Source organism: Engystomops pustulosus, chromosome 3 (assembly GCF_040894005.1).
Source record: "Engystomops pustulosus chromosome 3, aEngPut4.maternal, whole genome shotgun sequence".
NCBI lineage: Eukaryota > Metazoa > Chordata > Amphibia > Anura > Leptodactylidae > Engystomops > Engystomops pustulosus.
The window spans coordinates 75,945,237-75,962,977 of record NC_092413.1 but is presented as its reverse complement, the minus strand read 5'-3'; the positions used below and the strand labels follow the sequence as shown (position 1 = coordinate 75,962,977).

The 17,741-nt window shown below is 42.9% G+C and overlaps 1 protein-coding gene across 3 annotated transcripts in view; it reads left to right on the top strand.

The window, feature by feature from the left end:
* TSNAX (translin associated factor X) overlaps positions 1–17,741 on the top strand; it is a 60,890-nt gene that overhangs the window by 29,236 nt on the left and 13,913 nt on the right. For all 3 annotated transcript variants that reach the window (XM_072141122.1, XM_072141123.1, XM_072141124.1), the window contains 3 exons: positions 369–483; positions 9,530–9,660; positions 14,789–14,901. In XM_072141122.1, coding sequence (XP_071997223.1) covers positions 369–483; positions 9,530–9,660; positions 14,789–14,901 — 359 coding nt within the window. The remainder of the gene's footprint in view (positions 1–368; positions 484–9,529; positions 9,661–14,788; positions 14,902–17,741) is intronic.

Sequence of the window (17,741 nt, the reverse complement as noted above, 5' to 3'; positions counted from 1 at the left end):
TCAGTATATAGTCAAATACTGCCCCTGTAAAAAGCCCCTGTGGCAGGGATAACACTTGATTTACTCTTGAGGGTAAGGCCACGTGTTTGTATTGCGTTTGCAAACGCCCAGAGGTGGGACTCTGCCCGATCCAATATGAGTTTCCATAGAAACGCTTGCAATTAGTAACCAGAACCCAATTTCTTTCATTTACACAATGTAAAACAATTGTGCTGGTTGACGATTGTATGCTTTTTAATGGAAATGTATAGGAGATTGGGCTGAATGATTTGTAAATGCAATGCATATGTCACATCTAGAGGCACCCCAAATAATTTTTATAATTAATTGCTAATGTTAGCTTTTTGTTAACTGTTTCCATCTTTTAGCTTTTCAGGGTGAACTGGATGCAAAACACGATAAATATGAGAGACTTGTAAAGTTTGGCAGAGATATAACAATCGAAAGCAAGAGAACAATCTTTCTTTTACACAGAGTTGTCAGGTATTTTAACAACTTCATTACCAAAGCCCTCATTCCTCCCCAGGTCCTGGATCTACAATTATAAAATATACAGTTTCGACTTGCATACAAATTCAACTTAAGAACAAACCTCTTGTACATAACCCGGGGACTGCGTGTATCAAGTTATTAACTTTAAAATGTTTCATTGATGCTGCTAAATCATATGCAATACTGTACTCCCCTTTACTCTTTTTAACTGGTCACTTTCTGTGTAGGTATCACAACGTTGTTGTTTCTATTCATGCACATGTGTTAATGATTGCAAAATACTGTTTTTATGTATGTGTGACAACCTTCCGGGGGCAGCGCTAAAATGGCGCATGCTCCAGGAAGATGATGTCAGCGGCTAGAGAAAGTCCTTCACAGTACAAAACGGCCCATCGCCTTGCCGCATGTCAGCGTCCTGTACCCTTTTATGCACCCATTAAAATTCTGAAGGATCATCTCAGTGAGTGCCTTGCCTCTTTCTATGTATGTCTCATTCCCTAGAAGCACTGCCTTTTCAGTGCTCTGAGAACCTGAGAAGCTGCAAAAGATTCACTGGCTCCATGTAACTCTTCACGCCAGATGACCCAATAGTACCAATAGCAGACAACCTTGACTTTCCACTGGGCATCTCCCTTGATTTTCTTCACCCCCTGACAACACAATCCCCATGCTGTTTGCAGACGTCCATTGACAGGGGGACTCTCAAGACTGACGAAGATGCCCTGGCACCTCAAGAACGTTCCTCCCGAGCGCACTGGGAATATAACCAATTGGTGCATTTTTACCATTCTCTCAAAACCAAAGTGGATCTTTACCGAGGTATAACCTAATTTGAATCCCTGTGTATCTCAGATGTAGAGACTCCCCAATTCTATCTCTGCAATTTATGTACTGCTGTTAGACAAATGGAGCTCCTAAGATCTCTCATATGCAGTAGCATGGGAAAGAGAATGGGACAAAACATTCACAACTGATGCATGGCTTAAAGCCTTAAAATGATCTCAGGTAAAGCATAGGAAACCAACTTTAACCCCTTAAGGACGCAGCCATTTTGTAGCTTAGTCCCATTTTTTGGATTCTGACCTGCGTCTCTTTATATGGTTATAACTTTTGAACACTGTTACTTATCAAAACGATTCTGAGATTTGTTTTTTTCCCCACATGTTGTACTTCATTTTAGTGGTAAATTTTGGCTGATAAGTTTTGCGTTTATTTACAAAAAAAAGAAAATATGATAAATTTTTTGAAAAATTTGCCATTTTCGAAATTCATTTGAATGAAATTTTACATATTTAGCATCAAAACCCCCTATATAATCTACCCATTTTTCAAATCTGCACCCCTCAAGCTATCAGAAACCGCTTTTACGAAGATTGTTAACCCCTTGAGATCTTCATACTAATTGAATCAAAATGGAGGTGAAATTTAGAATGGTCATATTGTTCCCTTATACATTCATTTAGCACTAAAATTTACACATTTCCAAAATATAAAAAGAGAAAACCCACCATACAATTTGTTCTGCAATTTCTCCTGAGTACAAAGACCCCCCACATGTGGCTGTGACTTGTTTTATGGGCGCACAGCGAGGTGCAGAAGGGAAGGAGGGCGCTGCAGCTGCCAGGATTTTACTTTCCTCATTGGCCCCTTTTGAAGGCTATAAAATTTTCGCTTTTTCGTTATTGGGGCCATGTGACGGCATTTTTTTTGCGGGATGAGATGCTTTTTCCATTGTTACCATTTTGGGGTTGGTATCACCTATTGTTGAAAATTTAGGAACTTTTTTTGAGGGCAGGAGTAGAAAAGCATATTGGTCAAACAAAACCCTAATGTGGGGAAAAATCTATCATTTATGTATTGCCGTCTTCCAAGTGGCATAACATTGTTACTTTTTTGGCTACGGAGCTGGTTGATGGCTTGTTTTTTGCGGGACATGTTGTACTTTGCACCAGTATCATGTCGGAGTACATATGGTTTTTTGATCACATTTTATAGCATTTTTTGTGGGATTGAAAAGGTAAAAATCATAATTTTTGGAGGGTTTATAACAGTTTTTTTTTACGCCGTTTATCGTGGGGGTTCAATAATGATTTACTTTTATTCTACGGGTTGTTACGGACGCGGTGATACTATATATGTGGGGTTTGTGTTATGATTTAGACTTTTTTTTGAGTTATATGTCTCTTTATATGTTTTGGGGGTTTGGGGCATTTTTAGTGATTTATGACTTTATTTTTTTATTGAATAACTTTTTTTTTTTTTTTCACTTTTATACCATGGGAAATGACCAAGCAATCAGCTGATTGCTTGTTCATGATAATATTCTGCAATACTGATGTATTGCATCTTATCGGCAATTCTTGCAATCGTTGCTATAGCAACTATCGGCGCCCCCCCGAAAACGGTTCAGGGGGGCCGATTGTGGGGGAAAGACCCCCCTGATGCATGTTAGATGCCGCGGTCGCGCTGACCGCGGCATTTAACGGGTTAAGCACCCGCGATCGGAGACAACTCCGATCGCGGGTGTTACACTGGTGTGCCGGCTATTGGTTACAGCCGACACCCCGTGTTTCCCGATGCCGGTTTGGCTCTAATCCAGAGCCGAGCCGGCATAAGCGCCGTGGCGGATATTTCCGCCACTGAGCACTAAGTCACTGCGCTCCGTGGCGGATATATCCGCCACGGAGCGTGAAGGGGTTAAACTGCTATCCAGGTGGCATTGTGTACCACCCAAGCTCCACTTTGTATATCCAAATACTTCTAATAGGTGCAGCTGATATCAGAATTCCCCTGGTACCGTGGGGATGCCCGATACTCTAGCCATATTGGGCCGAGGTCAGAAAGCTGATAGCAGACTCCATAACTTAGAGAATGATCCTGCACTTTATCTTCTGTCTCTGCTCCCTATTTCTGTATTCAAGGCTAAGCGGGCTACATGTTAATAGCAATGCTCGCCCTTATCTCTAGATTATGGAAAAGCTCTAGAGTTCTTCAGATAACAGATTGGTTCAGAGAATTGACGCTCCTACATAGTCTAGAAGAACTCTTGGCTGACTCCCATAATACAGGCGTGGCCCATTCAATTAGTTTGCGGCCCATGGCAGATCTTCAAACAATCCCCTGCTTTATTATCTTCTAATCTACTACTGTCTCATTACCCATCCTCCTCGGTAAGCGGAACTACACTAGTCATTCCCCGTAACTCAAGTAACCAAAACAGAGAATAAACATTATTCTATACACTAATAATTGCTCTGTTCCGATTGGTGAAACTCTCATGCTAAGCATTAATAATCATGATCATCAGTTTGTGTTACTGCTTTCCAAAATTTAGCTAAAAATTCAATGTTTACTTTATTTGTGTGGAGCTCCTCTGTTCACCCTCTTTCAGCTTCTCCCTGCATCTTGCTGGCTAAGAAGCTGGAGGGGATGGGCACACTTCAGAGGGTTATAACTTTGGATCCCTGGCGCCTAGCATCTCGGGACAGTCGGGAGTGAATTGCATATCTAAAATCACACCTGAAATTGTCTTTTAAAAAAAAAATAATAATTTTTTTTTATTAATAAAAGATTTATTCATACCATGCATATGAAATTTCGTACTTATATTCACAAGGATAACAATCAATATTTAACACATACTATAATATATTCCCAAATTACATATTTCAAATTCATATACAATCCATTTTTTACAAACCCATTCCCCCGCTCCGAGGTGTCCGCTGGTGAAGAAAAATATAATAAAAATTTTTTCCTAATTCCATTTAACCCAAATTTTCTCCCATTTTTCCTGAACTCCATTCTTCCCAAATATGTTTTTTTCTCATAGTTTTTAAAACGAAGTGAGAGTTTATACCATGCATCCAACTTCGATCCCCTATTGCATGCCAAGCAAACACCAGCCAGGTTCATCAATCTAAGAATCAGACTACCATATTTTCTTTCTATATATTCATTTTCCATTAATCTGAATTTAGCAGTTTGGAGAGACATAGATAAATTAATCTATAGAGCCTGAGAGATTTTACCAAATACCCCTTCCCAAAATTCTAGAAGTGCCTGATATTCCCAAACCATGTGATAGAAGTCTGCATCCAAAGCTTTACACTTCCGACGTCTAGAATTCATCTTAAATCCCAATTTTGGACAGACTTTTGTGGAGTATACCGTATTTTCTGGACTATAAGACGCACTGCAGGAGGAAATGGAGGGTACCCGTCTGCCCTCTGCCACCCGTCTGCAATCTGCCAGCTAATGTTGGCAGTAAGCGCAGCCCTTCACAGTGAAGCGCAGCAGCTGTGCAGAGTGCCGCTGCGCTCCTCTCCTCCTCTCAGCCCTCCACTGCTGCAGGGAATGGAGGGCTGCACCCCGCTGCACTCAGCCGTCCTCGGGGCACCGATATAAATGAACTTTACGGCAGAGCAGGACCGATATAAATGAACTTTACGGCAGAGCAGGAGCGCAGCAGCAGTGGAGAGAGAGGGGGGAGGAGAAACTCGCTGACTCTGGCCAATCCCCGCTCGACTTGTATGTAGCAGTGGGAGGCTCAGAGTGAAGAGAGAAGATGAAGGCTGCCGGCAGTGTGTGAGAAGAGGAACCTGTACAGTCTGACCTGTAACTTCTCTTCCAGCACAGGATCAGATAAGTGCTCCCTTCCCCCGGGTCTCTGCTCTCACACTCTTAACCACTTGTTGTCTGGTATATACTGGCTGTTATCTTGTAAAGGTGCCTTACCCCACAGACCAGCACACACAGTCAGGACCTGTGATTTTTAACCCCTTCAGGCATTAGGACGTACATGTACGCCATAATGCGTTAAGGATGAATGTAGGGGGCTCATGGTAGCCAAAATCCACCTCTGATTGTGTGTATTAGCCATTTACCTGCCGCTGGCAGCAGATAAATTCCACCATTTTGGGTTGGATCGTCGCTCTCCATGACATCATTGAGGAGCGACGATCTGTTCCCTTGGCAGTTGTCATTCGGCAGGATCTATAGCACAGTGTTATAGATCCACTGTACAAGCACTCACCTGTCACTGTGTCCTCCCCCTCGTAGATTGTAATCTCTTGTGCCCATTGTACAAACACTGTCACCTCCTGTCCCCATCCTCCTCATAGATTGTAAGCTCTTGTGACCATTATACAAGCACTGTCACCTCCTCTGTCCCCATCCTCCTCATAGATTGTAAGCTCTTGTGACCATTATACAAGCACTGTCACCTCCTGTGTCCCCATCCTCCTCATAGATTGTAAGCTCTTGTGACCATTTTACAAGCACTGTCACCTCCTCTGTCCTCCTCCTCCTAATAGATTGTAAGCTCTTGTGACCATTATATAAGCACTGTCACCTCCTCTGTCCACCTCCTCCTCATAGAATGTAAGCTCTTGTGACCATTGTCACATATACTCATACCTATACAGCCCTGGTATCTAAACTTGGCTGCACTGCACCGCCCAGTTACTTTACTAAAAATTTTAGCATACTATTTGGGGGGAAAAAACATTTTTTCTTATTTTTCCTCCCCTAAAACCTAGATGGTCCAGTGTGTCTTGTAGTCCAAAAAATACAGTAATAAATTTGATGAACAATCTTAAAATGAATAATCCTGTGGTTACCGTTTATTGACCCTTTTTTATTTTTTGTGTTCTTGTGAATCTTAACCCAGTTACCCTCCCCAATAGGGCCTATCACTCTTTCCCATTTATTTTTTGTTCTAACCCCCTCCAAATTTGACATACTCGCTACCAAGTGCCTCTATCCGAACATTTTGATGTATGTAAATCACCCTTTAGTGCATGTGACAATTGAAAATATTGGATCCAATCTCTCTCTCTCAGTCCATACGTCTCTCGTAGTGACATAAATGATTTTATCTTGTCATCCTCCCATATTTGCGCTACATATCTAATCCCTAGTTAACCCCAAAACACCCTTTCTGGTACTATATTTGTTTCATCTAAATTCGCGTTAAACCAGATGGGGGTCCCCTCGATAAATCGTGTCATGTTTAAGATTTTTTTTTTGCATGCCTTCCAAGATCTTTTTACTGTATTACATAAGGCCCATTTATTAAAGGGTTCTTCCCTCCCCAGATCGCTTTCCAGAAATTTCGAAAATGGATCTCACCTTATCTTATCACCAACTTACTTAACCAATATGTTTCTTTCCATTTTTTTCAAGCGTGCCATCTGCGTGGCAAGGAAGTAGCCTCTAACAAAAGAGATCCCTAGCCCATCTTCTCCGATTGGGCTATACCAAAAATTCATTTTCATTCTAACTTTTTTTTCTCCCCCAGATTAAGTGATTCAAAATGGATTCCATTAACTTAAAATAGGAGTCTTCTTTCCATATTGGGGAGGCTGACAGGGTATATAAAACTTGGGCCAATACCATTTTTATGATCCCAATCCTGTTGGCCTGGGAGAGAGCGGTAATTTTCTCCAGCAGTTTATTTTTCCCTTTAAAGTCTCAAACAATGGTTGTAGGTTCAGCTTATAAAATTCTGGGATATTTCCAAAGACCCAGATCCCCAGATATTGAAATTTTTCCCTACACAGTATATCACAACTTTTCTCTGCCCATTCTTTAGTCTGAGGATCTAAAGGTAAAAGAACAGATTTGCTCCAATGTATTTCTAGTCCCGAGAAGGAACCAAATTCCTACACTACCTGAATAGCGAATGGTATCGAAGCCAGAGAGTTACTCAAATATAGTACTAAATCATCTGCGTATAGGCAGGTTTTGTCTTGAGGGTACCCACATATGCCTGCCTGAATTCCATTCTCACTTCTAATTTGTCACTTTAACCAAGGAAATCTCCAAAGCCCTGGCACCTAGATATACAATCTTGAATTCATATGAAAAAGGCGTTTCTAGGATCCCTGAGATTCTGGGTGCCAGTGATCTAAAGTTATGGCTCCTTAAATCTAGGACGTATCACATACACCCTCAGCCATGGAGGTCCATCTCTATGAGGACATATGAAATAACTCCTTGGCAGGGAAAGGGTTAAACCATATATAAATCCTAAGAAATGTGAAACTTCCAAATTGATCTTCCATTTTTTTTTTTCTGTAAATTACCTATAGGGTTCGAAAAAAAATCAAATATGCTGTTTAGAATATTTGGGGTTGACCTTTTTACAAATTGCGTTATTTATTTCTATTAATAGGACTTTCAAAACTCATATTGAAATAAATTGGTCCCTAAAATAATTGATTCTGAAGTTTTTTAAAAAAAATACTGTTCACTTACTTATCTTTCAAGCCTCATAATAAAACAAAAGAAAAACTTTTAGAATTTTAAAAATGGTGACTTTCTTAAATTTTTTTTTCCAAATTTTCACCATATTACGTTTTTTCATACATGAACAAAAAACATATCAACTAAAATTTACAGCTCAACTGAAGTACAATGTATCACAAAAAAGTACCTGAGTGAAGTTTGCCACCCCCCACCTTGTTCAAATCTAACAAAATTGGTGTCATACGCTTGTGCAGCAGAAATTTTTGTTTGTGCCGCTATCGTTTTAAAGATATTAATGCGTTTCCAGAGGTCAACCAGCCCCCCAAATTACCCAAATCAAACAAAACTGGTGCCAATCAATTCTTCTACGTTTATGCTGCTCAAATTTTTGTTTGTGCAGCTTTTGTTTGAAGATATTAACTTGTAAAGTTCAAAGGTCCACCAGCCCCCCCCCCCCACATTAACTGAATCAAACAAAAGTGGTGTCAAACATTTGTGCTGGTTTGTGCAGCAAAAATTTTCATTTGTGCCACTATAGTTTTTAATGTATTGATCATTTTTTCCAGAGGTCATTCCTTCCAAAGCTCCCTCTGGTGATCAAAGTGTCACAAGTTATGTTTGTTTGTTTGTTTTTTAGCAGTTCATCCTAAACACGTTAACACCTAAACATAGCTTAAACATGATAGCAGCACAAACAAAAATTTTTGCTGCACAAACGTTTAACATTACTTTTGTTCGATTCGGTTAATGTGGGGGGGCGGCTGGTTGACCAAGGTGGGGGGGGGAGCAGCTTCACTCAGGTCAAAAAAGTTTCTCAACATCACCTTAGTTTGTTAAATCATTCTAAAGTAATTTTCTTTTTGAGTTCTTCACAAATGAACTTGGTAATAAGGGGTCAAGTACAATTGTTAACTCACACAACATCTATAGATTCCCAAGGTCTATTCACTCCTGTGAAGATGTTAAAAGCAAAACCGGGTACAGACCGCATTATAAACTTGTAAATGTAATATGTGTTAAAGGGGTATTCCCACAAATGCAAGATTTTTAAATATACTCAGGATAACAGAATAACACATTATCGAATTCAATGCTACTAAGATAAAATATAGTGTTTCACATATATAATTCCGAACGGTCTCTATCAGGGTGTATACAATTTCAGTTGCCTCAGGATCTGACCGTAAAACTACTGAATATGGTCTGACATGGCAGATTCTTTTCACAAATAGGTTCTCCTCTCTGCCTCCAGCTCCTTTCCCTCCATTACACAGGCACTTCCTGCCAGCAAGCAGCATTGTGCAGAGACTTCCTCTACAATCTATAAATAAGATAAGGTCTTTGTCCGGGAGTGGTGTGTGTGTGTGTGTGTGTGCTCATCATCTATGAACAGCCTTTTCTCTGTCAGATAATAGTATAATGTTTAGAAGCTAAATAAAAGTGTACATAAACCTGTACCCTGATACTCAAAGCACATTGTCAACACACAGCATCTCACAGAACTACAGGGATCATAAAGTGTCTGCTTAGAGAGTCCCCGCCCACACTCCAGAATTTTACACGGACCATCACTGAGTGACAGCAATAAAACTGAGCTAAATTGTAAAGTAATGGGTCAAAAATGAGCTTTATTGTTTAAACATCACTAGGGGTTTCAAATTTGAGAACTTTATCATGGGCAAATCCCTTTCAAATGTAAATGTTCATGTGTCCATATTAAGTTGGCAGCCTTTATAAAGAAAAATGAATGCACATAAATTTTTTACAATGTTATTTGTAATTGCAGTAAACCCAATAAGGATGAAGTATTGAAAGAAGCAAAGAAGAAATTAGATGACATTCGAGAGAAAATAAAACATCTAGCAAAAGAGTTGGTAAATGAGGATTTTTATCAATATCACAAAGCTTTTACATTCGGTAAGTATATTACTCTATTCTACTTATTTAAATTGTGAAACAATTTTGAATCGCACACATACATCTAACATTTAGTACGACATTTCACTGATTTATATTTTAATTTCTCTATTTTTATATTCATATATTTTATATAACTATTTCCCATGTATACAGTTGGGGACTATTACCTTATTTATTTATTACTTTCTCAAAATTCCTGGGGTTACTCCCTATGGTTGGGCTATGTGATCTCATTTTGACCTGATAAAAACTCCATGGATTTCTGTATCTCACCAGGATCTGAAAGATATTGTCCGGGAAATTAAAATTATAAAAAGGACAAGAAACTAAAAACAGAGTTTGGGCGCTAAGAGGATCCCAACAGGATAGAGGACGTGGACCGAGGTAGCACTTAAAAGGACAGTCTCTCCTTGTGCAGCACTCCAACCTGCAAGAACAGAGGCTTGGTGCAGTACAGGACTGGGTCAGAGAGGATTTGGCCACTTACAGAGGAGATGACCACCGGCTTCTGGAGGCCAACCACTTGGATGTGATGCCGGGAGACCAGAGCAGCATTCACAAAATTTAATGCGGAACCGGAGTCCACGAAAGCAGAGACTTGGATCTGAGGGCCGGTGCCAAAGCTGAGTAGCACCAGAATCCTCAGACGTGGAGTAGCTTTGCTTACACCTAGAGACGCTTCTCCCAAGAACCCTAGGTGCTGTTGTTTCCCGGACGCTGGGCACGGATAGGATATGACCCGATGAAGTGCTCTGGACTAGCACAATAAAGGCAGAGGTTACCCTGGCGTCTTCTGATGCGTTCCTGGGAAGAGAGTCTAGCTCTGTCCACCTCCATAGGCTCCTCTGCAGATGGTACGACCAGAGGCTAGAGAGGTCTTTGGAAGGCCGGGGCCAAGCAAGGCAGGCGTCGAGGACGGACTTGAGGTTGCTCGAGACGTGACTCCTCAGCACGCTCCCTAAACCTTACATCTATCCGGGTGGCCAAGGTGATGAGACCACTCAGAGTAGACGGCATATCACGAGTGGCCAGAGCGTCCTTCACATGAGAGGCAAGACAGGGCCGCATCGTTCCAGGACAGTTCCGAAGCCAAAGTGCGGAACTCAACCGCATACTCTCCCACGGAGGCATTCCCCTGTCGTTAATTCAGCAAGGCAGACTCGCCGGAGGAGACCCTGGGCGGTTCTTCGAACACAGAGCGGAATTCGGACAAAAATGCCGCAAGAGAAGCCGTAACTGGGTCGTTTCTATCCGAAAGGGGAGTAGCACAGTAGCTTTCCCGGAGAGAAGGCTGATTATGAAAACCACCTTAGATCACTCCGTGATGAACTGGGAAGGCATAAGTTCTATGTGCAGGGAGCACTGAGTAATAAAGCTCCTGCACATCTTGGAGTCGCCACCGTACTTGCTGGGCATGGACAGCTGTAGTCTAGGTTCAACAGCGGGAAGACAAGCCGGAGCAATAGAAGCCGCAGGGACAGCCTCAGGAACCTGTTGCTGGTTAGCTAGTAGTTGCTGCAGCATGGCGGTGACTTGTTCCAACTGATCACGTTGTGCGGCAATCTGTCGAGATTGGTGGATCACGATGGTAGTGAGATCACGCTTACTGGGAGGCGTAACCTCAGCGCGATCCATGGCCGGATCTTACACTCAGGCTTGCGGGTTGTGGATCCTCTGGACCACTGCAGACGATGACTCAAGCCACTAACTGGGACAGGAGTCTAAGTGGTACCCGGTTTTCACCAGAGCCCGCCGCAAAGCGGGTTAGACAAGCTGCGCCGTGGTACCACCAGGTCGTTCCTCAGGCGTGACATGTCTGCAGTGGCGGCCAAGGTTGAGGTACAGGAACGGTGGTCAATCTCGAGGTCAAAGTCCAGGGTCAGGGCAGGCGGCAGAGATGCAACGTCGGAGTCCAATCTGGGGTCAGCAACAGGAGGTCTAAGCAGAGGGGTACGGGAACACAGCACACAGGACAGCAGCACGGAGGAACACAGAGGAGGTCAGGTAACACAGATACACGGTGGAGCTCAGGAACGCAGGAGACACTGGAACGCAGGAAAATCGCAATAGAGCTTTCTCTCAGGCTGTGAGGCACAAAGATCTGGCAGGGTGTGATGGGAGAGGCAGGTCTAAATAGCCTCATGGGAAATGACCAGCGCCAATTAATGGCGCGCTGGCCCTTAAAATTTTCTAAAGCTGCCTCGCGCGTGCCCTAAGACACGGGGACGCGCTCACACGAAGCGAGACTCGGGAGCGGGGACAGGTATGAGGCGCTGGCGCTGCTCCTGTGGGGAGCGAGGGGCACAGGTGAACCCGCGATATGGGTCGCGGGAACACCCGTGACAAACGCGTCCATAACGACCCGTAGAATTAAAAAAGATCATTGGGTCCAATTGTAGAAGAAGAAACTTGCGCCAGCCAGAGAGGAGGACTTGCGTATGAAACCCCTCTGCAGATTCTCCTTGATGTAGTCGGACATGGCTATAGTCTCAGGTACAGAAAGAGGATAGACACGACCTCTGGGAGGAGTGGCGTCTGGAAGAAGATCCACAGGGCAATCATAGGGACGATGTGGTGGCAGAATCTCCGCCTGCTTCTTGGAGAAAACATCAGAAAAGTCCCGATAGCAAGCTGGCAGACCCTCCAGAGACTTGGGAGACAGAGTCAAAGTCCTGACAGGTAGCGGACGAGGAATCTGCATACAAAGTGAAGCACAGTTCGGTCCCCAACGGAGGATTTGCCCGGAGGACCAGTCCAGTACAGGGGCGTGATGCTGCAACCAAGGGAGACCCAGCAGGAGAGCAGAAGTGCAGTGGGGTAGCACAAACAAAGAAAGTCTCTCTTTGTGTAGAGCACCAACTTGAAGGAGTAGAGGTTCAGTGCGAAACCAAATGGGTACGGAGAGAATCTGGCCGCTGACAGAGGCGATAGACAATGGCTTTTCTAGACGAACCACCGGGAAGTGATGCTGAGAGACCAGGGCAGCATTCACAAAGTTCGCTGTAGAGCCAGAATCCAGGAACGCAGAAACCTGGATCAGATCACCAGAACCAGAGCCGAGCAATACGGGAATGTTCAATCTTGGAGAAGCCTCTCTCTCTCTCTCACCTAGGGACGACTCCCCTATAAATCCAAGGAGAGAACGTCCTCCCGGACGCTGGGGACGAATAGGACACGACTTGAGAAGATGTCCAGGAGAGGCACAATATAGGCAGAAGTTCTCCAGCCGACGCCGGGAACGTTCTTGCGGGAATAGCCGGGATCTATCCTCTCGCCTGGGTTCCTCAGCAGCAGGGAGGACCGGAAGCTGGACTGGTCTTTGAAAAACCGGGGCCAAGCGAAATGGGCGTTGGGCCCGAGGTTGGGCATGTTCCAAACGTAATTCCTCGGAACATTCTGAAAAACGAATGTCTATCCGAGTGGCCAGAGAGGTGAGACCACTCAGTGTAGACGGCAAGTCCCGGGCAGACAGAGCGTCCTTAATGTGACCAGAAAGTCCCTTTTTAAAAGATGCCATCAAAGCTGCTTCATTCCAAGATAATTCAGAAGCCAGGGTGCGAAAACGGACAGCATAGTCACCCACAGAAGCGTCTCCTTGCGTAAGATTCAGCAGTGCTGTCTCTGCTGATGATGCATGGGCTGGTTCCTCAAAGACTGACCGGAATTCCAGGAGGAAGAGATGTCAGTCGTAATGGGGTCCTTCTTGTACCCATGCCAGGGCCTTCCCAGACAGAAGACTGATAATAAACGCCACCTTGAAACGCTCAGAGAAGAACTGCGACGGCATAAATTCAATATACAGGGTGCACTGGGTGATGAAGCCTCTGCACAGTTTGGGATCCCCGTCATATTTAGACGGTAAGGAAAGTCGCAACCTGGATCGGCAGGAGGCAAGCAAACAGAAGAAACAGAAGGAGCTGCTGACGCCTGCTGTGGCGGATGCGGCTGAGAAGTCCAGAGATATCGCAGCATGGCGGTGGTCTGGTCGAGCAGCTGACTTTGCACGGTGATCCGCTGGGACTGTCGGGCCAGAAGCATGGTGATATCAGCCAACTAAGGGAGTGGAACCCCAGCGGGATCCATGGCCGGATCTTACTGTCAGGATCAGTGGATCCTCTGGACCACCGCGGGAGGTGGAACTAGCCAACACCTGGGACCGGAGTCTAGCGGCACCTGGTATTCACCAAAGCCCGCCGGAAAGCGGGTTGGACTTGCTGCGGCAGGATACCACCAGGTCCCAAGTGCGACTAGCCCGCGGTGGCAGCCGAGGTCGAGGTACCTTAGCGGATGACAATCACGTAGTCAGGCACAGGGTCAGGGCAGGCGGCAGAGATGCAACGTCAAGTCTGAGGTCAGCAACAGGAGGTCCAGGCAGGTGGGACTGGAACACAGGCACACGGAACACAGCAACATGGAGGACCTTGAGTAACACGGCAACACAGGACTCAGGAGCGGGGACACGCAGGAATACACAGGAACGCAGGAATACTCGCTTGTAAGCTTTTTATGAGGCACAAAGATCCGGCAGGGAATGATGGGAGTCATAGGGTTAAATACAAAACAGGAAATGACCAGCGCCAATCACCTGCGCGCTGGCCCTTTAAATCTGGAGACACTGCCGTGCACAGGAGCAGAACCAGGGCAGTGGAGAGAGGCACGGGTGCACCCACGATCCGTGGTATGGATTGCGGAGGTGCCCGTGACAGGGTGCTGCTGTATTGTCTCTGGCTGGTTATAGAAAAAATGGGCCCTACACAGTTTAAAAAAAAATAAATGAAGAAAAAATGACAAGGGGTTCCCCCAATTTTCATAACCAGACAGTTACAATACAGCAACAGCACCCTTGCATTACTGTGGTGTGAGGTCCGATCCACGGGGCATACACTTAAACGCCGCGGTCATGCTTGACTGTAGCATGTATGGGGTTAAACACCTGTTAGTGCTGGGTCTCCTACTATCTTCTTCTGACATGCCGTCATAGAAAGGCACCGAGTCTGATGAAGTACCCTTAATGATCGCCGTAAAAATCCAATACAGCGGTCATTAAGGGGTTAATACTTTCAAATTTTGTACGTAATGTAGTAATGATTTCATGTGTGATCATTTATTTTCATGTTTCTTGTAGGAATTCAGGAATATGTTGAAGCTGTCACATTTCAACATTTTATTATCAACAGAACACTTCTAAACCTTTCAGATATAAACAAGGAACTAAAGTATAAAGATGGGGATCATGCAGTAAGTAGTTCTCTGTTTCTGTATTATTTTTAGTTTTTACCTTTTAAAAAAGTTTTTTGTTTTTAATGAAGTTGTGGGGAATGAAAACAGAAACACATGGAAAAGGACTTTGGCGTACTGGGGCTAACCCCTTCACAATTTCTAAATGACATTTATCATTTATCACACATAGATGACACTTATGTTTCTAGGTTTCACAGAACCGCAGATAAGGTAGTGGAAGTTTCTTTCAACTGTACTGTATCTCTATTTCTGTTGCAACTAGAATAATAAACCTAGATGTTCTCTTTAAACCTGCTTCATAGCTGTGGTTCTAGGACTTTGTTTTTGGAGGCCAAATGGTACTGGATATCACCTAAAAACACCATACCTACATAGAAGTTTGGTGGTAAGAACATCATGGTGCCTTTTTAAGCATAAAGCACTTCATAGAATGGGTGTAAAGATGAATGAACAAACTTTTTTGATAAAAATCTGCTGCCATCAACCAGGATGATAAAGATGAAACAAGGGTGGACATTTTAGCAAGACAAAGATCCAAGCCCATAAAGGATGCATTCACATGCAGCATTTAACTTTCGTTTTTCAGAAAAAGGTTTATGGTATCCTAGTAAATTGGGTAGAATAAATATGTAGGTTTATCAAATCCAGTTTAGTGGTATAATCCTACAGTATGTCTCTTGAGACATACAAAAATTTTATTTGCCTTAGCCCCAACTGCCTGCCGCGTGTCGATAAAATTAAGTTTATGATCCACCATTACCACCCACGTATGGATGCAGTGATGTCATACTTAACATTTTTTTTAAACAAAGGACATACCTGACAATCATGTATAGATACATTGGCCCACATTTTTTAAAGTGTTTTCACCAGTTTTCTGTGTGACGTTGCACCAGAAACAAAATGCAAACTGCTTCACACTGTTCCGGTGCACAGTTGGATCATGGGCCACAATTCTGTCTGCCCCACAATTCTAAAGAAAAATGGAGCAGTCTGAAAAAAAATGGTGCATTCTGCTTGAGAAGTGCAGGGGGTGCCAGAGTTTTGAAGAATGTGTGACACATTTCCTGAATCTGTCACAAACTGCACTTAGTGCAGTTTGCACTAGTTTTGATAAAGGTAGGCCATTGAACACAAAACAATAAGAGTTTATGGGGGTATTTCTTATATAAAGAAGGAATATTTAAATAAAAAATGCACATTTAAACCATGTCTATTAACCTGGATATATGGATACCAATGAACCTTGGTCATCAATTTTTTGATCTGTTATGCTCCTCCTCAACTCCTTCCAAACCGCCTTAATAGTATGCCTGTGGGGAGCAAGGGGAGTATGGAGAGAGGGCCAAGGGCTTTGCAGAACAGTGCATGGCATATTAAATACCTTCATTAGGAAGCCCTCATACAGCTCTGTACACTGAAAAAAATAAATGCTATCATTATAACATCTTTACATATCATAACATATTTATGAAATTTTAACCCCTTAAATGTAACCTGTCATTAGCAATTGACCTAATAAACCACTACCAGTATTTTTCAGTGTAACACCTTCTAGTTTTTTTTTCCTTCAGAGTCCAGTGGGGTGGCATTATCCAGAAAATCAACTTCGAAATGAGATGAAAATTGGTTTTCTAAAGGCAAGGAGGCGAAGAGTTTAACACTGAAGTAAAGGTGGGGAGATCTGAACACCTCCTCCTCCTATGTATTGACATCTTGCATTGGACTTGCAGAGATCTGGTTGGTGATATCTCTGGATGCAGAATCATCAGTTACAGTGCAGATGGCTTTCTGAGGTAGAGAGAACTTCACTACTGTTAAAAACTCTGCCTCCTTGACTTTATAGAACCAGTTTACATCTCACTTCAAAGTTGATTTTCTGGATAATGCCACTAGGTCATGAAAGAAACACAATCTGGAAGGTGTTCGGCTGCTTGACAACATACCGTACTGGTAGTAAATTATTAGAACAATTTCTACTGACAGGTTCCCTTTAAGGACCCATGATGATTCTACCTTAAGTATGTGGATACTTTATGAAATATCTCTGCAACAGTTTATTATATCCAAGTCATTCTGGTGTCATTTCTTTTTTTAGTGATAGAATCTAATTAATATGATTTATCTTCAATTTTTAAAAATGGCTAAAATTGGCTAAAATTTTGGTAAAAATTTTTTTTTCCTATTATTAATCACAATATGTTGCAAGGAGTAAAGGAAATTGTATTTCACTGTTCCTTCTGTGATGAAAAATGTCCCAAACATAACCATTATCTGCTTTCTATACAATTGGCAGGCCCTACAATGGAGAGCGTGCATTTTGTTTTGGGCACAATTCAGGCTGCAATGAATAATAATAATAATAATCTTTATTTATATAGTGCAATCATATTCCGTTGCGCTTTACAAATCATAGAGGTCATATACAAAAAAATATTATATTACAACAATAGGATTGAGGGCCCTACTTACAGTCTATGAGGATGATGGGGTGACATCCAGAGGTAAAAAAACGTTTATTCTGTTCCCTTATAAAATATAGCCAGACCATTATACAATGTAATAAATAAAAAATCCTGCTACTTGAACCAGCCATCATCAGCCATCCTATGTACAAAGCCCAAAGTCAGTGGGACTGCAGAGAAGCCTGGAGCTTGGTATTTATCTGGTGTTTGGCGGATAACAGAAAGGAGGGGGACATGGAATGGGTTAGTAAAGAGGGAGTTGAAATGTCATGCAGTTAGTGAGTGTGATAGGCTTGCCTAAGAGATGGGTTTTAAGAGCACATTTCAAACTTTGAAGTTTGGGTATTATTCTGATACCCAGAATATTTGTTA